This window comes from Sorex araneus, chromosome 1 (genome assembly GCF_027595985.1).
Source record: "Sorex araneus isolate mSorAra2 chromosome 1, mSorAra2.pri, whole genome shotgun sequence".
NCBI classification, from domain to species: Eukaryota; Metazoa; Chordata; class Mammalia; order Eulipotyphla; family Soricidae; genus Sorex; species Sorex araneus.
In genome coordinates, this window is record NC_073302.1 from 194,910,541 (window position 1) to 194,930,273 (window position 19,733).

The 19,733-nt window shown below is 61.3% G+C and overlaps 1 protein-coding gene across 1 annotated transcript in view; it reads left to right on the forward strand.

Annotated features, from left to right (window-relative positions):
* Positions 1-19,733, forward strand: part of RASA3 (RAS p21 protein activator 3) — a 49,366-nt gene that overhangs the window by 21,120 nt on the left and 8,513 nt on the right. The window contains exons 3-15 of the mRNA XM_012935651.2: positions 907-1,010; positions 4,065-4,159; positions 6,301-6,377; positions 11,042-11,122; positions 11,371-11,443; positions 11,814-11,890; positions 13,294-13,398; positions 13,714-13,870; positions 14,210-14,358; positions 15,076-15,190; positions 15,795-15,869; positions 16,338-16,461; positions 19,049-19,155. Coding sequence (XP_012791105.1) covers positions 907-1,010; positions 4,065-4,159; positions 6,301-6,377; positions 11,042-11,122; positions 11,371-11,443; positions 11,814-11,890; positions 13,294-13,398; positions 13,714-13,870; positions 14,210-14,358; positions 15,076-15,190; positions 15,795-15,869; positions 16,338-16,461; positions 19,049-19,155 — 1,339 coding nt within the window. The remainder of the gene's footprint in view (positions 1-906; positions 1,011-4,064; positions 4,160-6,300; positions 6,378-11,041; positions 11,123-11,370; positions 11,444-11,813; positions 11,891-13,293; positions 13,399-13,713; positions 13,871-14,209; positions 14,359-15,075; positions 15,191-15,794; positions 15,870-16,337; positions 16,462-19,048; positions 19,156-19,733) is intronic.

Here is a 19,733-nt window from a genome sequence, read left to right on the forward strand (position 1 = left end):
GCTGAGAGCAGGGGTCCCGAGTGGACAGGCTCAGCTCGATCCTCAGCACATCCCACATGCCTGGCCTTTCTGCCGGGCTCAGCAGCTGAGGAGCCGGATTCCAAGCATGACTTGATGTCCACAAACAGCCCTGTCTGGCTGCGGTGCTGACCTCGTGGTGGCCCCAGGGAAACGGGCTGAGTGCCGGGTGGTGTGAGCTGCATGTTGATCTCCTGTGGGGTGGTCCCAGGGGCCCGCTGACGTCTGCTGGGCCCCTGTGCTGGTGGAGAGCTGTGGATTAGTCTCAGATCTTAGTGGTCCCTGAAGGGTGGTGAAATGGGCCCGGGGTTCCGAGGTTCCCTGCGAAGTTCCTGCTGGCTCTCTGGATGAGGTCTACAGCAGTCCCGATGGGAAGGGGGTCTGAAACCGCTTTCTTGACCCTCTCGGAGAAACTGCAGCTGTGATGTGGATACAGGGCCCGACCCTCTGTTCTGCCTTCTCCCTCGAAATCCTGCTGCTTCCCAGATGCAGGGTCCACTGGCCACGAGGGGGTCAGTCCTGCTGCACTAGCCCTGAGCCCAGCAGGCCTGCCCCCTGTCCTGCCGCTCACGGCCACGTCTCCCTGGGCCAAGCCTCTCGCAGCTCCCGAGGCTTACCTCAGTGCCACCATGGCGGCCTGCCCCGAGGGAAGGGTTTCCTGAAGGAGACGCGGGTGGGCTTCCCAGGACCAGGCAGTGCTCCCAGCACTCCTCCTGGGGTCCATCTCTCCCTCAGAACAGCAGTGGCTGCTGGTGACCGTGGCAGGGCAGGGCCACGGGGGACATGGGGTCATGGGGCCAGGGACACAGGCGGGGAGTGGGCCCTGGCAGTTGGGGATGGGTAGGCCGAGGAGGGTGGTGGGTGCGAGTGACCGCCACCTCCCTACAGCCCATTCTACGGAGAGGACTTCCACTGTGAGATCCCACGCAGCTTCCGCAGCCTGGCCTTCTACATCTTCGACAGAGACGTCTTCCGGCGGGACTCCATCATTGGTAGGACACGGCCTGCCCCACCCAGGTGTGGCTGTACCTGCCCCCGTGCTCCTGTTCTCCCCAGGTGTGACTGTACCTGCCCCCGTGCTCCTGTTCTCCCCAGGTGTGGCTGTACCTGCCCCCGTGCTCCTGTTCTCCCCAGGTGTGGCTGTACCTGTCCCCGTGCTCCTGTTCTCCCCAGGTGTGGCTGTACCTGCCCCCGTGCTCCTGTTCTCCCCAGGTGTGGCTGTACCTGCCCCGTGGCTCCTTCCCCAGGTGTGACTGTACCTGCCCCGTGACTCCTTCCCCAGGTGTGGCTGTACCTGCCCCGTGGCTCCTTCCCCAGGTGTGGCTGTACGTGCCCCGTGACTCCTTCCCCAGGTGTGACAGTACCGGCCCCCATGGCTCCTTCCCCAGGTGTGACTGTACCTGCCCCCGTGACTCCTTCCCCAGGTGTGACAGTACCTGCCCCGTGACTCCTTCCCCAGGTGTGGCTGTACCTGCCCCGTGACTCCTTCCCCAGTTGTGACAGTACCTGCCCCCCTGGCTCCTTCCCCAGGTGTGACTGTACCTGCCCCCGTGACTCCTTCCCCAGGTGTGACAGTACCTGCCCCGTGACTCCTTCCCCAGGTGTGGCTGTACCTGCCCCGTGACTCCTTCCCCAGGTGTGACAGTACCTGCCCCATGACTCCTTCCCCAGGTGTGGCTGTACCTGCCCCCGTGACTCCTTCCCCAGGTGTGACTACCTGCCCCGTGACTCCTTCCCCAGTTGTGACTGTACCTGCCCCCATGGCTCCTTCTCCAGGTGTGACAGTACCTGCCCCGTGACTCCTTCCCCAGTTGTGACTGTACCAGCCCCGTGACTCCTTCCCCAGGTGTGGCTGTACCTGCCCCTGTGGCTCCTTCCCCAGGTGTGACTGTACCTGCCCCCGTGGCTCCTTCCTCAGGTGTGGCTGTACCTGCCCCGTGACTCCTTCCCCAGGTGTGACAGTACCTGCCCCGTGACTCCTTCCCCAGGTGTGACAGTACCTGCCCCGTGACTCCTTCCCCAGGTGTGACAGTACCTGCCCCGTGACTCCTTCCCCAGGTGTGGCTGTACCTGCCCCCGTGGCTCCTTCCCCAGGTGTGGCTGTACCTGCCCCCGTGGCTCCTTCCCCAGGTGTGACTGTACCTGCTCCCGTGGCTCCTTCCCCAGGTGTGACTGTACCTGCCCCTGTGGCTCCTTCCCCAAGTGTGACAGTACCTGCCCCGTGACTCCTTCCCCAGGTGTGGCTGTACCTGCCCCTGTGGCTCCTTCCCCAGGTGTGACTGTACCTGGCCCCGTGGCTCCTTCCCCAGGTGTGGCTGTACCTACCCCTTGACTCCTTCCCCAGGTGTGGCTGTACCTGCCCCCGTGGCTCCTTCCCCTGGTGTGACTGTACCTGCCCCCGTGGCTCCTGTTCTCCCCAGGTATGACTGTACCTGCCCCGTGACTCCTTCCCCAGGTGTGACTGTACCTGCCCTCTGGCTCCTTCCCCAGGTGTGACAGTACCTGCCCCCGTGGCTCCTTCCCCAGGTGTGACTGTACCTGCCCCCGTGGCTCCTGTTCTCCCCAGGTGTGACTGTACCTGCCCCGTGGCTCTTTCCTGAAGTGTGACTATACCTGCCCCCATGGCTCCTTCCCCAGGTGTGACTGTACCTGCCCCGTGACTCCTTCCCCAGGTGTGACTGTACCTGCCCTGTGACTCCTTCCCCAGGTGTGACTGTACCTGCCCCCCTGGCTCCTTCCCCAGGTGTGACTGTACCTGCCCCCATGGCTCCTTCCCCAGGTGTGACTGTACCTGCCCCCGTGGCTCCTCCCCAGGTGTGGCTGTTCCTCCCCACCTTGGCCCCATCCCCCTACCCTCCGTGGTTCTCGAAGGCATCCACCACTGCTGGTCTTTGTGTTGTGCTGAACGGGGCGGAAGTAGCCCCTAACCCTGCCTGTCCTCAGGCTCGCCGGCTCTCTGGGGGGTGGGTGCAGTTTCAGAGGCCCCGGGGCCCTTGACATATTGGGTCTCTTCCATACTGGACTCTCTGGAGGCTCCTGCTGCTGCAGAAGCACTTGAGTCCAGTGGAAGGCCCTGGGGGAGGGAGATGGGTGTGCAGCAGATGGGCGGAGGGCCTCCTCCCCAGGCCCGAGGTTGCGTCCCCTGCCCGGCTCTCCCCTTTGAGCAGAGAAGGGCTGAGGCAGGAGCACTGCAGGCCCAGGATCCCAGATGGAGATCTTCCCTCTGGGCGCCTCTGAGTACGGCCCCCGGGGGTGGGTGCCCATCAGTGCCCTCTGAGTAGCTGCTAGGGTGGCTGGTCTGGCCCTTCCTGCATCCCAGGTGGAGACAGGGAAGGGAGAATGAGTCATTTTCTTCAGTAAGTCAAAGTCCTTGACCAGCCCCTCACACAGGGTTCACCTTCAGTACCACCCCACTCCACCCTCCACGCCACCACCCTCCACTCAGTGTCACCCCACACCACCCTAAACACCTGAACCCTCTGCACCCCACCCTCCTCCACTCCACGCTACAAGCACCCGCACTCCACCCTGTTATCCTGCCCCTGATTTTCACGTTCTGGGAGAGATTCCAAGGGCTGTGGGTTGCCCGGGGTCAGCCCAGGCTCCTGGGTATCTGCTGTGCACTCACGTCTCGTGCGGACACTCCTCCCGACCATCAGCTTTGTGATCCAGACCAGGGCTGAGCCTGCGTGGGGCGCCTTCCTCGGCAGACACTGTGGGCACATGCCTGCCGTGTGCCAGCACTGGCCTCCCTCCGTGCACCAGGGGAGAGTCGTGCCTGGTCTGTGGAGACTGGGGCCTCGGTCCTCCCCCGCTGACCCCTGCAGCCTTGTGAGCCACAGGCACAGAGCAGCAGCCCTGGACGTGGAGCTATCCCAGGTGCTTGGAACTCGGGCGAGAGGGCCTGCAGGGTCCGTGCCAGCTTCCCTCGTCCTGGCAGCTGCTCTCCGCTGCCACTTTCTCAAGCTGCCTTTGAAGCTGGGGGGGCTGACAGCTCAGCACTTCCTGTCCCTGAGAGAACCCCTCACCCCTCTTCTCTGTTGCAGGGAAAGTGTCCATTCAGAAGGAAGACTTGCAGAAGTACCACAACAGGGACACCTGGTTCCAGCTGCAGCATGTGGACGCTGACTCAGAGGTGCAGGTGAGCCAGGGGCCGGAGCACAGGGTACGGAGGCCAGAGTGGGCGTCCACTGGGCAGCCTGTCCTGCTGTTCTTGCACAGATGGTAGCAGCTTTAGAAACATGCATATTCGAGGTGCTAACCCCTCACTGAGAGAAGAGAAGCAGGGGAGAAAGTGGCACGGCACAGCAGCCCTGTTCAGGCCCGTGTCTGTGAGGGCTGCACCTTTGCCCCTGGGATGTGCAGAGATGAGAGAAAGGACCAGTGAGACGAGGACACCGGGTGGTGTGCTGGGGGCTGCTCCCTTCCCAGCACTGGGATTCTCCCCTGAAGGGTCAGCCCCTTGCCAGGAAAGTCCCCCTGTCCTCTGAGCAGGACGCTGCTGCTTCTTGTGGCTCCAGCTTGTGGGGAGTCCATGGCACTGAGTCTTCCCATCCTGGACACCTGCTCGTTTGCACACATGGAGCCTGTACCTCACACAGGAGCCTGTCCCCGTACAGGAGCCCATCCCCCACAGGAACCCATCCCCACATCGCCCACCAGAGCCCACTTCCCCACAGGAACCCGTTCCCACACAGGAGCCCATCCCCCACAGGAACCCATCCCCGCATCCCCCACCAGAGCCCACTTCCCCACAGGAACCCGTTCCCACACAGGAGCCCATACCCCACAGGAACCCATCCCCCACAGGAACCTGTCCCCACACAGGAGCCCATCCCCCCCAGGAGCCCATCTTCCCAGGAACCCATCCCCCCAGGAGCCCATCCCCCACCCGAGCCCATCCCCACAGGAGCCTGTTCCCTGAAGAGCTTATTCCTTCTCCTCTTCAGCCCCTGCTGCCTCTTAGTGTGGGAATGAGCATAGGACTCAGCACTACCCTGTGCCCAGATGAGGGACACATGGCCCAAGGGCACTTGTAATGGATTGTAGGTCTATTGTATCTGCAGAACAGGGCTGTGTGAGGTGATTTGTGAAGTGACCTTGTGACCCCATGTCCCCATGGGCAGGGCTGTGTGAGGCACCCTGTGAGGTGATTCTTTGTCTCTGTTAGTAGGTCTGTGTGAGGTGACCCCAGGTCCCTAGGAGCAGGGTGTGTGAGATGTCTATGACATGATCTCATGTTTCCATGAGCATAGCTGTATGTTTGAGGTCACCTTGTGAGCTTGTGTCCCCATGAACAGGCCTGTATAAGGTACCCTGTGAAATGATTACATGTCCCCAAGAGCAGGGCTGTATGAGATACCCTGTGAGGTGATCCTGTGAGCAGGGCAGTATAGAATATCCTGTGAGGTGTTGTCTGTGAGGTAACTGCCCTATGTTTCCATGAGCATGGCTATGTGAGATCACCCTATGAGCCTGTGTCCCCATGAGCAGACCTGTGTAACTTACCCTGTGAGGTGACCATGTGTCCCCATGTGTGAAGTGACCCTGTGAGCCTTTGTCCCTGTGAGCAGGGTCTGTGAGGTGACCCCATTTCCCTGTGAGCAAGTGTGTGAGGTGACCCATGTCCTGGTGAGCAGGGTCTGTGAGGTGACCCATTGTCCCTGTGAGCAGGGTCTGTGAGGTGACCCCGTGTCCCTGTAAGCAGGGTCTGTGAGGTGACCCCATAACTTGGTGAGCAGTGTCTGTGAGGTGACCCATGTCCTGGTGAGCAGGGTCTGTGAGGTGACCCATGTCCTGGTGAGCAGGGTCTATGAGGTGACCCCATATCTTGGTAAGCAGGTATGTGAGGTGACCCATGTCCTGGTGAGCAGGGTCTGTGAGGTGACCCTATGACCAGGTGTGTGAGGTGACCCCATGTCCCTGTGAACAAGTGTGTGAAGTGACCCATGTCCTGGTGAGCAGGGTCTGTGAGGTGACCCTGTGTCCCTCTGACCAGGTGTGTGAGATGACCCTGTGTCCCTGTGAGTGGGTGTTTGAGGTGACCCCATGTCTCTGTGACCGGGTCTGTGAGGTGACCTCGTGTCCCTGTGACCAGGTGTGTGGGGTGACCCCGTGTCCCTGTGAGTGGGGGTGTGAGGTGACCCATGTCCTGATGAGCAGATGTGAGGTGACCCATGTCCTGGTGAGCAGGGTCTGTGAGGTGACCCTGTGTCCCTATGAGCAGGTGTGTGAGGTGCTGTGTGAGACCACTCCCTGACCCCCTGTCCCTATTTCTTTCAGGGGAAGGTCCACCTAGAGCTTCGTCTCAGTGAGGTCATCACTGACACAGGTGTTGTCTGCCACAAGCTGGCTGCACGGTAAGACACGACCAGCAGCTGTGCTACTTCTCCTTTCACCCTGCTGTTCAGGACTCTTCACTGCTTTTCTGCTTTGTTTTCTGAGGTTCTGGAATGTTCTTCACGCTCAGGAAGCAGTGTCAACCCTACAGGCGCATGTTGGCTGGTGAATGGCCAGCTGTAGTCAGCGTGATTCTTATGAGGTCTGCAAGTATTACAATTGACAGCTCTGGTTTAGACAGAGCACGCATGTGACACCCAGTAGTGATGGCACGTGGGTGTCTAACTAAGGCCAGAGGCACAGCATGAACCTGCAGTCAGGCCCCATCTTGAATCTAGACCTCTCTCTAGCCCATGATGCTTGGTGAGTTTGAACATGTGAGTGTACGTGTGTATTCATCTGAGCATGCATGTGCATGAGTGGGAGGTCTCGTGAGTGAGGGTACAGGTATGAGCACATGTGTGCATGCAGCATTCTTGTGTGTATGTGATTGTGAGGCTGCACATAAATGTGCATGTTTGCCTGTGCACGAGTGCACAGATGCACATGTAAGTGAGGGAGCTTTCATGTATATGCACAAACACATGAGAAAGGACACACATGGGGGACACACAGGGCTGTGTGAAAGCACATGTAGGACACATGTAGAGACATATATGCATAGGACACATGTAGAGACATTGGATGCATAAGGATGTGTGGAGGCACATTTAGGGACATATAGGACACTGGAGGCACATGTTGAAGTATGTGGATCATGCAGGTCAGGTTAGGACATGTGCAGATGACATGTGGAAACATGAGATACACAATACATGAAGGTCATGTGTGGATGCATGTGTAGGAAACATGCAGGTCATGTGGAAATCTGTGGAGTCCTGTGCAGGACATGTTTGGGTCATGTGTGGAGTCATGTGTAGGATGCACATGTTGGTCATGTGTGGAGTCATGTGTGGAGGCACATGTTGGATGCATGTAGGTCATGTGCGGAGGCATGTGTAGGACATGTGGGGGCCATGTGTGGGATGCATACAGGTCACATGTGTAGAACATATGGGGAGACCCCACGTACTAGAGTCGAAAGTTAGCCCACACTCTCACCATGTGACGCGGGACAGCACTTCTGTGTGCCACTTCCTGGTGCCAAGTGTGAGTGGCATCAGCCAGGGTGTGGCGAGGAGAAGGGGTTGGTGTAGGGGCTTCCCCCACAGCCTGCGTCCTGGTAGGGTCTCAGGGACAATGGGGGAAGCCGCAGCAGAGGGCTCGCCACCTCCCAGGGTCGCCCCGGGCTCAGTCCTGCCCCCTCTTCCCAGCAGTCTGTTTCCTGCCCCGGTACACGTGGTAACTTTAGGGCAGTTGTGTTGTGCCTGGTTCTGCCAAATAGGTGCCGCGTGGCAGTGCCTCGTCTGAGGACAGATGGGACCCACAGTGCTGTTCCTCAGGGGAGGCCTGTCCTGCCGGGATCTCACTGTGGGCGTGCTTGGGACTCGGATTCCCCAAAATCAGGACCATCTCCTCATCCTAGAAAAGGGTGATCACACCTCCGAGACTGATTTCTGATAACGGTCATGCCTCAGGGGCCAGAGCTGAGCTGTGGGCCCACCTCTGTGGGGTCCCAGTCCCTACAGCAGGGGCCACTGGTGGTCTTCTTCCCCAAGGCTGAAGGGCCCCTCAGGTCCAGGTGTCCCTTGTGGGGTCCCTGGGATGAGCTGGCTGACATCCTTAGCACACTTCCAGCTCAGCAAATCCCGCACGAGAGGGCGCCTGCGACCCTGTACGCTGGCCCAGGCAGGTTTGTGGGCCCCCAGTCTCCAGCCCTGAACACCAAGGGCCCTTAGCATGGGCGTGGGCCTGGGCAATGCAGTCACTGTCTTGTGGCTCAGCCAAGAGTCGCTCCTTGGGCTCCTGGGAGCTCACAGTGGCTTAAACTTGTTCTGTTTGCTCCTGCTTCTCTTCCTATCTGCTCCCACATCTCCGTCTTGTCCTGCTTCCGCATCTCCATCCTCCCCTTCCTGTCTGCTCCCGCCTCTCCGTCCTCCCCTTCCTGTCTGCTCCCGCCTCTCCGTCCTCCCCTTCCTGTCTGCTCCCGCCTCTCCGTCCTCCCCTTCCTGTCTGCTCCCGCCTCTCCGTCCTCCCCTTCCTGTCTGCTCCCGCCTCTCCGTCCTCCCCTTCCTGTCTGCTCCCGCCTCTCCGTCCTCCCCTTCCTGTCTGCTCCCGCCTCTCCGTCCTCCCCTTCCTGTCTGCTCCCGCCTCTCCGTCCTCCCCTTCCTGTCTGCTCCCGCCTCTCCGTCCTCCCCTTCCTGTCTGCTCCCGCCTCTCCGTCCTCCCCTTCCTGTCTGCTCCCGCCTCTCCGTCCTCTCCTTCCTGTCTGCTCCCGCCTCTCCGTCCTCTCCTTCCTGTCTGCTCCCGCATCTCCATCCTCCCCTTCCTGTCTGCTCCTGCGTCCCGAGCCTTGCCTTGGCTGTGTCTTGCCGTCATGGTGGTGGCCAATGTGCGTGTCCCCCGCCGTGGCCTGCCTACACTAGTTCTGGTGTGGCATGAATGGCTTCTCTTCCTAGCGAGAGCTGAAGCCGGGTTCAGCCTCATCTCATTCTTCTCCCATCCTGCGAAGATGATGCCATCACTGTCACTTAGAAATCTCTGGGGGCCACCTCCAGGCCCAGCAAGTTGGTAGAGTGGGAGCACGTGAACACACGTGTACAGATGCACACTTGAGAGAGGCCTGAGCACATGTGTGCAGATGTGTGCATGACAGAGGCCTCAGCATTGTTCTTTGCTTTACTTTGCTTTGGGGCTCTCCTCAGCAGACCCGGGGCTTACTCCTGGCTCTGTGCTCAGGGGTCACTCCCAACAGGCTCTGGGGTCCATGTGTGGCCCTGGGGACTGAACTTGGGTCATCCTGCTGCCTACTTGCTGTACTATCCACTCTAGCCCAGGTTTTTTTTGGTTTGTTGTTTTTGTGGAGTTTCTTGGGGGCTGGGTTGACGGGCCTGAGCAGACCAAGGTGTGACAGTGTGGCCTTGCCTGGGCCCACGAGAGGAAGGGCAGAACAGGGGGCTTGGACCTCGGTCTCCTGCTAGAAGCCTGAGCAGGGAGGTGGCCTGGCCCAGACCCTCCACCTCTTTCTCCTCTCGTGCCGGCTGCCCTGGTGTCCACTTCCTGGCAGAGCAATGACCCGTGGCAGCCTGAGTTCGTGAGGGCCACCCGAGGTGTCCCTCAGCAGCAGTGAGGCAGGTCCCCTGGCTCCCAGGACGCTGCCCAGTAGATTCTGTCATGTGTTGGGGAATCCCAAGACAACAGAACTGCGGCACGGCGGACACCACGCCTGCCGGGAGCAGAAGGTGGGCGCAGGGGTTTGGCGATGGTCTGCAGCTGGACATCGTGGTCCTGCCAGCAGGCGGAAGTGCTGAGCTGTGGCAGGAGGGAAGCAGAGAGGGCCCGTGGGGTCGGGCGTCTCAGTCTGCAGTGCCCCGCCCTGTCTGCTGGCCCCCACCGTGGCTTTGGCCACCACTGCCCCTGCCGGGCCGTGAGAGCCCGCTGCCGCGTCCTGCCAAACCTGCTGAGGTGGTCTGAGCCAGCCTGTTCCCGGGGAAGGGGACCCGGGCCCGAGGGACGGAAGCCTCTGCAGGACCCGCCCCAGCCAAGACCCTGGTGCCTCTGCAGCCCGGCCCTGCTGGGAGGAGGCAGGACCTGGCCGGCGCTGGGCGCTGATCTGTCTGTGGCCTGTCCCAGGGAGCCTGGGCCGTCCTCGAGGGTGCTCGGGGCCCTTCCTGCCCTCAGCCTCCCAGTCGCCCCGTGGCTGCTGCGTGTCCCAGGGAGGCTGCCCCGGCCTGAGACAGGCCTATCCAGACCCACCAAGCCTGAGGTCGAGAGGTGTGGGGTGTAAACGTCATGGTCGCCTCCATCTCGCAAACAAGGTACCTCCCCGAGCCACGTGCAGGGCCTGGCCCCGCTGTGTCCCTTTATGGTCCTCGGCCAGAGCCCCTGTGAGCCCCCGTGTGGCCTCAGTGTCGCCCTCCCCGAGCCCATCCAGGCCCCGCTGTCCAGGGCACATGGGTGTGGGGAGGAGCCTGCTGTGTTCTGGGGGACGGCCGCAGCCCTGGAGAAGGGACAGATCAGCTGTGCTCAGGGGCATCCCCGAGGTCTGGGGGAAACGTGGCAGAGGTCGCAGGAGAGAAGTGAGCAGACGCAGGACGGGGGCATGGGCCCCGCCCTCCTGTCCCCAGAACTGCAGGTGGTGCTGACAGCCCCCAAGGGGACCCAGTGGGGACTGCTCTGACCGCTTGCAGGGCTGCGGAGGGCGGGGCTGGAGCAGGGTACTCATAGAGGTCCTGACCCTGCGGGGTCCCCTGTGTCCCAGGACCCCCAGCTCAAAGCCCACCTCCACCAGGCCCTGAGCCATTCGGCCGCAGTAGGAAGCACCGGAGACCGGGTAGGCAGCCCGGCCACTGGGGCCGCGTGTGTCTGAGCCAGTCCCACACAGGGCGGCTCCAGAGCCAGGCAGAGGCCACGGGCAGAGTGGACCCCTGAGCCTTCCACACTGCCCGTCAGCACTGCAGGTTTCGAGCCCCTCGTACCACCTCGCTCCTATATGGCAGAGGGGCCGTGGGTGCGACCCACCACACAGACCCCTGACAGCCATTCAGGGACCACAGTCCTTCTGACCATCCCCGTCTCTCCACAGCATCCTCGAGTGCCAAGGCCTCCCCATAGTGAACGGGCAGTGTGACCCGTATGCCACCGTGACACTGGCAGGACCCTACAGGTAAATTACTCCACACTTGCCACAGCCGAACCCCCCACGGCCCACTCCTGTCACAACCCACATCCAGCAAACCCACACCTACCACGGCGCACACCCCCACAGCCCATGTCTGTCCCTGGGGCTTCCGCTCAGGAAGTTCTGGGTTGCGTGACTCCTGGTCTGGGAGAGGCGGGTGCCCTCCTTGGAGCTAGAGGTGGTACTGGTGCCATGACGCCTGTTTTTTTGATTACTTCTCTCTCTGGCTCCAGGTCAGAGGCCAAGAAGACGAAGGTGAAGAAGGAGACCAACAACCCGCAGTTTGATGAGGTGTTTTATTTTGAGGTTGGTGCTTCTCGGACCAGTCAGGCACCTTGGGCCCCAACCCCAGGCCCGTCCAGGGCTGCTGCGTCCCTCAGGATGCTCTTTCCTGAGTCTCATGGGCCAGCCCGGTTCTGAGTTAAATGGTGACTTGTTCTGCCGAACTTCGGGGCTTTGCCCAGTGAGAAACAGCGAGAGGCGCAGTGTGATGTGAACCCCCCAAACGAGACACACAGGCATGAGGGGGAGGAGGGGAGGTCATCCCCACAGGCCAGAGGGCAGGCAGTGGGCTCAGCTGTCAGCCTTTGGGCACAGCCAGGGTGGGCACACCTGGCAGTGACTCAGTGCTGCGGTCGGCCAAAGCAGGCGGTGCACTCGCTATTCCTGCCCACAGGTGACCAGACCCTGCAGCTACAGCCGGAAGTCACACTTCGACTTCGAGGAGGAGGACGTGGACAAGCTTGAAATCCGGTGAGTGGACTCAGGACCCTGCTTGGCCGAGGGCGGCCTGCCTGGGGGTTTGTTCCTGAGAGGAGCAAAAAAAGTGGACAGAGGCTCCGACTTACCAGCGACCTAGCTTGGGGCTGGAGGCTCTGCAGGCTGAGTGCAGAGGGGGGCAGCTCCCTCAGGGACAGCACTGCCCTCGGTGCCATGCCCTGGCTGAGACAGCGTGGGACACGTCCCTGCTTGCTCTCCACAGGACAGCTCAACATGCCACAGCCACTGCCACTCTGTGCTACCTGCCACTGCGTGATGCTCGGTGCCGCGTGATACTCCATGTCACAGTGTGCCACTACACACCACTACGGGATAATACTCCCTGCCACTGCACATGTTATTACACGCCACTACACAATGCTACACATCACCACTTACCACATGTGACATGCAGCCTGGTCCCTGGAGCTGCAGTGCTGGCCAGTCTTGGCTCAGGGGCTCCCAGCTTCGGTGTGGACACCCTCGGGGGCTCTTTCCAGCTCCCCACGTCCCCCCGGGAGGCCTGGGCACTGTGATGGGGCCCGATGGAGTTGTGCGGTCCCACTGGGGTTCCAGTGGGTCCTACACCCCTGTTTGGGCCAGTTTCTGAGCAGCATGGTACACGCCAATGCCCCACAGCCTCTGCCACCTGCTGTGTTTCCCTGAGCGGCTCTGAGTAGGTACCCGCCACGTGGCCCTGAGTCCCTCAGAGCCGCACCCGGGGGTGGCCTCCACGTGGCCCTGAGTCTCCCTTAGAACTGCTTCTCATACTTCCAGTTCAAATCCTGAGTGGGTGTGGTGACTGGGAGCTCTGGAAGTTCTCTAGGCTTGCCCGTGCTCATGAAACCAGAGCAAGGAGCACTTTTCAGTCTGGGCTGAGCTTAGGGGTGAGGTCTGGCCCTTTCTCCCGACACGCGGGACATGGAGACGTGAGAGGGACCGCAGGTGATGAGGCGTTGGATCTGCAGGCCCTGCTGGTGCATGTGGACGTTCTTTCCCCTCTGCTGCGTCTGGTCAGGCGTGTCAGGGCCCCGAGCTGCCACTACTTTCCGGGGTTCTCGACAGCCAAGGGTGTTGGTCTTTCTCTCAGGGAGTGACCACGGCTTCGGCTGTTGGTCAGGGCTGCTGCCCCTTCCGTCTCTCCACCCACCGCTGTGCCCCAGACCACAGGCAGCAGTGCCACCTGCTGGGACGAAGTGCAGCTCCCTGGCATGCAAGACCACATCAGGGCTGGAGCCGCAGGACCCCACTCCTGGGGGCAGGGATGCGGGTCCTGTGTCCTGTGCCCGCTGCTGGCCTCTGGCCTGGTCCCGAAGCTTGTGGGCGAGAGAGCCAGACACGGGAGAGTGGGCCGTGCCCACAGCCCTGCCGCACCCTGACGCATGGGGCTGTTACAGGGTCGACCTCTGGAACGCCAGCAACTTGAAGTTTGGAGACGAGTTCCTGGGGGAGCTCAGGATCCCCCTGAAGGTGCTGCGTCAGTCCAGTGCGTACGAAGCCTGGTAAGGCGGTGGCCGTGGGGCGGGGAGATGCCCACTGGCCCCGGTGCCCTCCACGCGGCACTGGCCCCGGTGCTGTGGTGGCCCTGTTGGGCATGAAAGCAGCAGTGCCCACGGACGGAGCACCCAGCTTTCATGCCCGGGTGCCAGCTCAGGGCTCTGCTCCCTGCTCGGCCCTGTCCACTGCTCTGTGAGCTCAGCGGGAGCCACGGAATGTGCCACCACACGGTTCTGAGGGGTCTTCTGAGGAGACGGCTCACCTGCAGAGGCCCCTGGGGGCCAGCTGAGCAGGAAGGTCTCACTGCCTTGCCCCCCCAGGTACTTCCTGCAGCCCCGGGACAGTGGCAGTAAGAGCCTGAAGCCGGGGGACCTGGGCTCGCTGCGCCTGAATGTTGTGTACACAGAAGACCACGTGTTTGCCTCGGACCACTACCAGCCCCTGCGGGACCTGCTGCTCAAGTCCGCAGACGTGGAGGTGCCTGTGCCCCGCCTGTTCACCCCCTGCCCCCCCAGGGCCCCCGTGCCTTTGCTTCACCCGCTGGGCCATCTGGCCGGGCGTCAGCAGCCCAGCCCCTTGGGGTCTGCCCCAGGACATCTGCATCTGCCTTTGTGGGGGCCCAGACCACACGGGGCCCGTCATCCGGTGTGTGGTCACATGTCCTGTCCAGTACCGGCACTAGGCGGGGGTGGGCAGGAGGCTGCAGACCACACCACAGCAGCCAGGAGCACGTGGGCTCTTCATGGGACACATGTTTCCCCGCGTGGAGGCGGGAGATGGGGCCGCAGGTCCCCGGTCACGCCTGCTCCTCTGCAGCCCGTCTCGGCGTCTGCGGCACACATCCTGGGCGAGGTCTGCGCGGGGAAGCAGGAGGCGGCCGTCCCGCTAGTGCGGCTCTTCCTCCACTACGGCAGGGTCGTGCCCTTCATCAGCGCCCTCGCCAGCGCCGAGATCCGGCGGACCCAGTGAGTGGGCACGGGGCGGGGAGGGCCTGCAGGGTCTGGAACAGAGAGGCCCTGGCACGCGTGCTCGGAACCTGGCACCCTGTCTGCCGGTCTCCTGAACCAGAAAGCATTCTCCCGAGCCGCTCGTTCCCTGAAGTTAGGCCTGGGCACCCTGCTCAGTGGGGCCTGCACCCCTGCCCTGCGGGGTCTCACCCCTGCCCTGCGGGGTCTCACCCCTGCCTTGCAGGGTCTCACCCCTGCTCTGTGGGGTCTCACCCTTGCTCTGTGGGGTCTCACCCCTGCCCTGCGGGGTCTCACCCCTGCCCTGTGGGGTCTGCACCCCTGCCCTGCGGGGTCTCACCCTTGCCCTGTGGGGTCTCACCCCTGCTCTGTGGGGTCTCACCCCTGCCCTGCGGGGTCTCACCCCTGCCCTGTGGGGTCTCACCCTTGCTCTGTGGGGTCTGCACCCCTGCCCTGTGGGGTCTCACCCCTGCCCTGTGGGGTCACAACCCTGCCCTGCGGGATCTGCACCCCTACCCTGTGGGGTCTGCACCCCTGCCTCGCAGGGTCTCACCCCTGCCTTGTGGGGTCTCCTCCCTGCTCAGCTTGTCTCTGGGATCTGCACCCCTGCCCTGTGGGCTCTCACCCCTGCTCAGCTTGTCCCTGGGCTCTGCACCCCTGGACACTAGGGACTCTGCATGCCCCACTGGAGTCCAAGCCTTCTGATGCTGTTTCCAGGGACCCCAACACCATTTTCCGAGGAAACTCACTGGCATCCAAGTGTATTGACGAGGCCATGAAGCTGGCGGGGATGAACTACCTGCATGTCACCCTGAAGCCCGCCATCGAGGAGGTGGGTTGCCATTCTTCTGGGTGAGGCTTCCTGGGGCGCTCAGATCTCTGCAGGCAGGCAGAGTTGGGGGTGCACCTGCACGAGACAGTGTCCCGGCCTCACCTCAGCAGACACCATGGCTCCTGAAGCTGAGAACAGGCCCTCTGGGAGACACTGGGTTTTGCCAAAGATGAAGGATGTGTAAGAAGACTGGTTCTTGGAAGTTTGGACACCTCCCCTGCAGAGTGGACACCTCCCCTGCAGAGTGGACACCTCCCCTCCCCTGCAGAGTGGACACCTCCCCCTGCAGTGTGGACACCCCTGCAGAGGACGCGGCCTCATTTCTTGGCGGCTGTGGGACAGGGAGGCCGTGCCCGCTTCCTTCCTGAATGACGCGGTTCTTCCTCCCACTGGGCAGCTACTCTGTCCTCTCAGGATGGTCTCATGACAGCAGGCCCGTTGTGGTGTATGGAGTGGACAGTGGAGTGGTCCCGGCTGGCCCTGAGGGCGAGCCCCCCACGGCACTGCCACCACCACTGTGTGCTGCACATCTGGAGCCTGCCTGGTGTCCAGCTCTGTCCAGCTCCGAGCCGCCCTGGGCTGACCTTGGGTCTTGTCCCTGTAGATCCTGCAGAGCCACAAGCCCTGTGAGATCGACCCCGTGAAGCTGAGAGACGGCGAGAACCTGGAGAGCAACATGGTGAGGGGCCCGCGCAGAGCCACGGCACCAGTATTCTGTGCGGACCCCGCTCTGCGCTTGGCTGCCATCCAGCCCTCGCCCGATGGTGCCGCTGGCCTGTCCTCCTCGCCCCGCACCTCGGGCTCTCGAGTGCTGCCAGTGCCCACCTGGGCAGTGGCCCTGCACTGCCGGCCGGCTGGCCGAGCCAATTCGCCCTGCACAGGGAGCTCTCCCACCTGCAGCGTGAAGCAGACAGTGGAGTGGTCCCGTAGATCCTGTAAGGACCTTTCCCGGGCCCCACGCCTTGGACCCGCCATGCCAGGGCCACGAGGAGCTGGCCGCGTCCCTGCCAGATGATAGCTGTGTTTAGAGGAGAGGAGCTCCCGTGCGGAGGAGGGGCTGGGATGCTCACCCCGGGGCCGCGAGGCTGGCTCTGAGAGGGCAGGGCAGTGGGCCTGCCCCGGCCTCGGCTGACGCCGCTCTCTGCAGGAGAACCTGCGGCAGTACGTCGACCGGGTCTTCAGCGCCATCACCAAGTCAGGGGTCAGCTGCCCGACCGTCATGTGCGACATCTTCTTTTCTCTCCGCGAGGCCGCTGCCAAGCGCTTCCAGGGTGAGACTTCAGATGCACGTGCCTGAGGGTCCTCTGAGGGTCCTCCACAGAGTGGGGGAGCCCGGTCCTGACACGCTGCTGGACCACCGTGCCCAGTCCTAAGCTGGCCTGCCCCCTCTCTCTCTTGGTCACTTGCACTCATTCGTGCTCACTGACAGTCACTTATTGTCACTTGCAGTCACTCAGTCAATCAGTCGCTCGCCATCACTCAGTCCTCAGAGTCACTCAGTTGTTCACTGCCACAGTCACTAGTCACAGTCACTGTCACTCTTACAGTCACTCAGTCATTCATGGTCACTCACCGTCACCACTGCTCACTGTTACAGTCACTTCTGGTCACTCGGTCACATACCATCACTCACAGTCATGGTCACACAGTTGCACCACCATCACTCACAGTTATGCTCACAGTCACTCAGTCACTTACAACCACTCATGGTCACTCGCAGTCACTGACAGTCCCTTTCTGTCACAGTCACAGTCACTTGCAGCACTCACAGTCACCCATCACAGTTGTTCACAGTCTCTCACTATCATCACTCGCAGTAACTTGTGGTCATAGTCGCTGTCACAATTGCTTGCCATCACAACAGTAACTTGCTGTCAGTCACTCACTTCACAGTTGCTCACAATCACTCAGTCACCTGCAGTCTCTCACTGTCACTCACCGTTACTCACAATCACTCCCTGTCATTCACAGCCACGTGTCCCTCACAGCCATTCACCATTACTCACACTCACAGTCACTCACCATCACTCAGTCACTCACCATCATCACACTCACAGTCACTCGCCATCACTCACAACCACTCACCGTCACTCACAGTCACTCACCATCACTCACACTCACAGCCACTTGCCATCACTCACAGTCACTCACTATCAAACACACTCATAGTCACTCACCATCACTCACACTCATAGTCACTCACCATCACTCACAGTCACTCGCCATCACTCACAGTCACTCACCATCACTCACAGCCACTTGCCATCACTCACAGTCACTCACCATCACTCACAGTTACTCACCATCACTCACAGTCACTCACCATCACTCACAGTCACTCACCATCACACACTCACAGCCACTTGCCATCACTCACAGTCACTCACTATCAATCACACTCATAGTCACTCACCATCACTCACACTCATAGTCACTCACCATCACTCACAGCCACTCACCATCACTCACAGTCACTCGCCATCACTCACAGTCACTCACCATCACACACTCACAGCCACTTGCCATCACTCACAGTCACTCACTATCAATCACACTCATAGTCACTCACCATCACTCACACTCATAGTCACTCACCATCACTCACAGCCACTCACCATCACTCACAGTCACTCACCATCACTCACAGTCACTCACCATCACACACTCACAGCCACTTGCCATCACTCACAGTCACTTACCATCAATCACACTCATAGTCACTCGCCATCACTCACACTCATAGTCACTCACCATCACTCACAGCCACTCACCATCACTCACAGTCACTCACCATCACTCACACTCACAGCCACTTGCCATCACTCACAGTCGCTCACCATCACTCACACTCACAGCCACTTGCCATCACTCACAGTCGCTCACCATCACTCACACTCACAGCCACTTGCCATCACTCACAGTCGCTCACCATCACTCACACTCACAGCCACTTGCCATCACTCACAGTCGCTCACCATCACTCACACTATTCACCATCACTCACAGTCGCTCACCATCACTCACACTCACAACCACTTGCCATCATTCAGAGTCACTCGCATCATTCACACAGTCACTCACCATCACTCAAAGTCGCTCACCATCACTCACAGTCGCTCACAATCACTCATACAGTCACCATCACTCGCAGCCACTCGCCACTACTCAGTCACTCAGGTCACTCCTTGTCACTCAGTTCTTCACTCTCATAGTCACTCACAGGTACAGTTACTCACCATTGTTTGCAGTCGCTCCTCATCACACACAGTCACTGGTCACTCGCAGTCACTCTTCTTCATCACTTGTCACTCAGAGTCAGTCTCTTACACAGTCACTTTGTGTCACCCACTGTCACTCACAGTCGCTCGGTTTTTCACTTCCCTTGGACTCTGGGTCCTTTCCTGTTCTGCGACCCTTAGGAGGGGTCCACAGGGCTAAGTCTCTCAGTGGTACTGACTGTGGAGGCTGAAGGGGGCTCTGCATGATCCTCCCTGAGTGAAGCAGAGACGCCTGCTGGCAGGGGTGCAGAGTGGTGTCTGGCTCTGGCCCATTGCCACCCTCCTCCCTGGGAAACTGAGTCAGGCCACCTGCATCTGGAATGTGGAGGCAGCGCCCAAGCCGAGATGCAATGGGAGGAGCGTGCCCCAGCCCCATGAGCTGGCCTGGGCAGTCCCCTGAACCGGCAGGGAGGGAGGCAGACAGACAGACAGCAGTGGGGGGAGGGGTGCAGGCCTGGGACTCATGGCAGGCTGGCACTCCCCTGTGAGGGCGGCACAGGGAGGGCTGCACGCAGGGTCAGCGCCGCCCAGCAGCGACCTGGCTCTGGCGCCCTGCTCACCCTGTGTCTTGTCCGGACAGACGACGTGGATGTGAGGTACACGGCCGTGAGCAGCTTCATCTTCCTGCGGTTCTTCGCGCCTGCCATCCTGTCCCCCAACCTCTTCCAGCTCACGCCCCACCACACAGTGAGTGACAGGGCCGGGCGTCCCTGCCGCTCCCCGTCAGCCCACAGCCCTGGGAGCCCGTCCTCCTCACCAGGTCCAGCCCGCAGCCCAGGGCGGGGGCACAGGGCAGGGCCGTGGTCTCTGGGACACCCTGTCTTGTGCCGTGTGGGGCCCCGGGCCTTTTGCTGCTCCCTCCCCGTGAGGGGGAGGTCAGAGCTCCCACCACACTGCCCGTCACTGGCCAGTCAGCCGAAGGTGCCCGCCCCGCCCCCACACCAGGGTCCCTGCTAGGCAGGACGCAGGGCAGCAGCTGTGTGCCCAGTCCCACCAGCCCAGAACTGGGCCCCGTGAGCAGCCACCAGGGCCAGGAGGGTCACCGGGAGACGATGGGCAAGGGTCTCGCTCCACATGCGCCTGGGCTGCTGGGTGGCGAGGGCGGGCAGCTCCGCCCTGCCCCTCTGCAGATAGGGTGTGGGAGCCGGGCTGGGGTTGGGATTGGACCCGGGTCAAAAGTGAGATCGGAGTCGGGGCTAGAGACTTATCCAGACTCTGCTCACATCTGGGTTGGCGTTTGGGTCCAGCCTGGGTCAGGGGTCAGT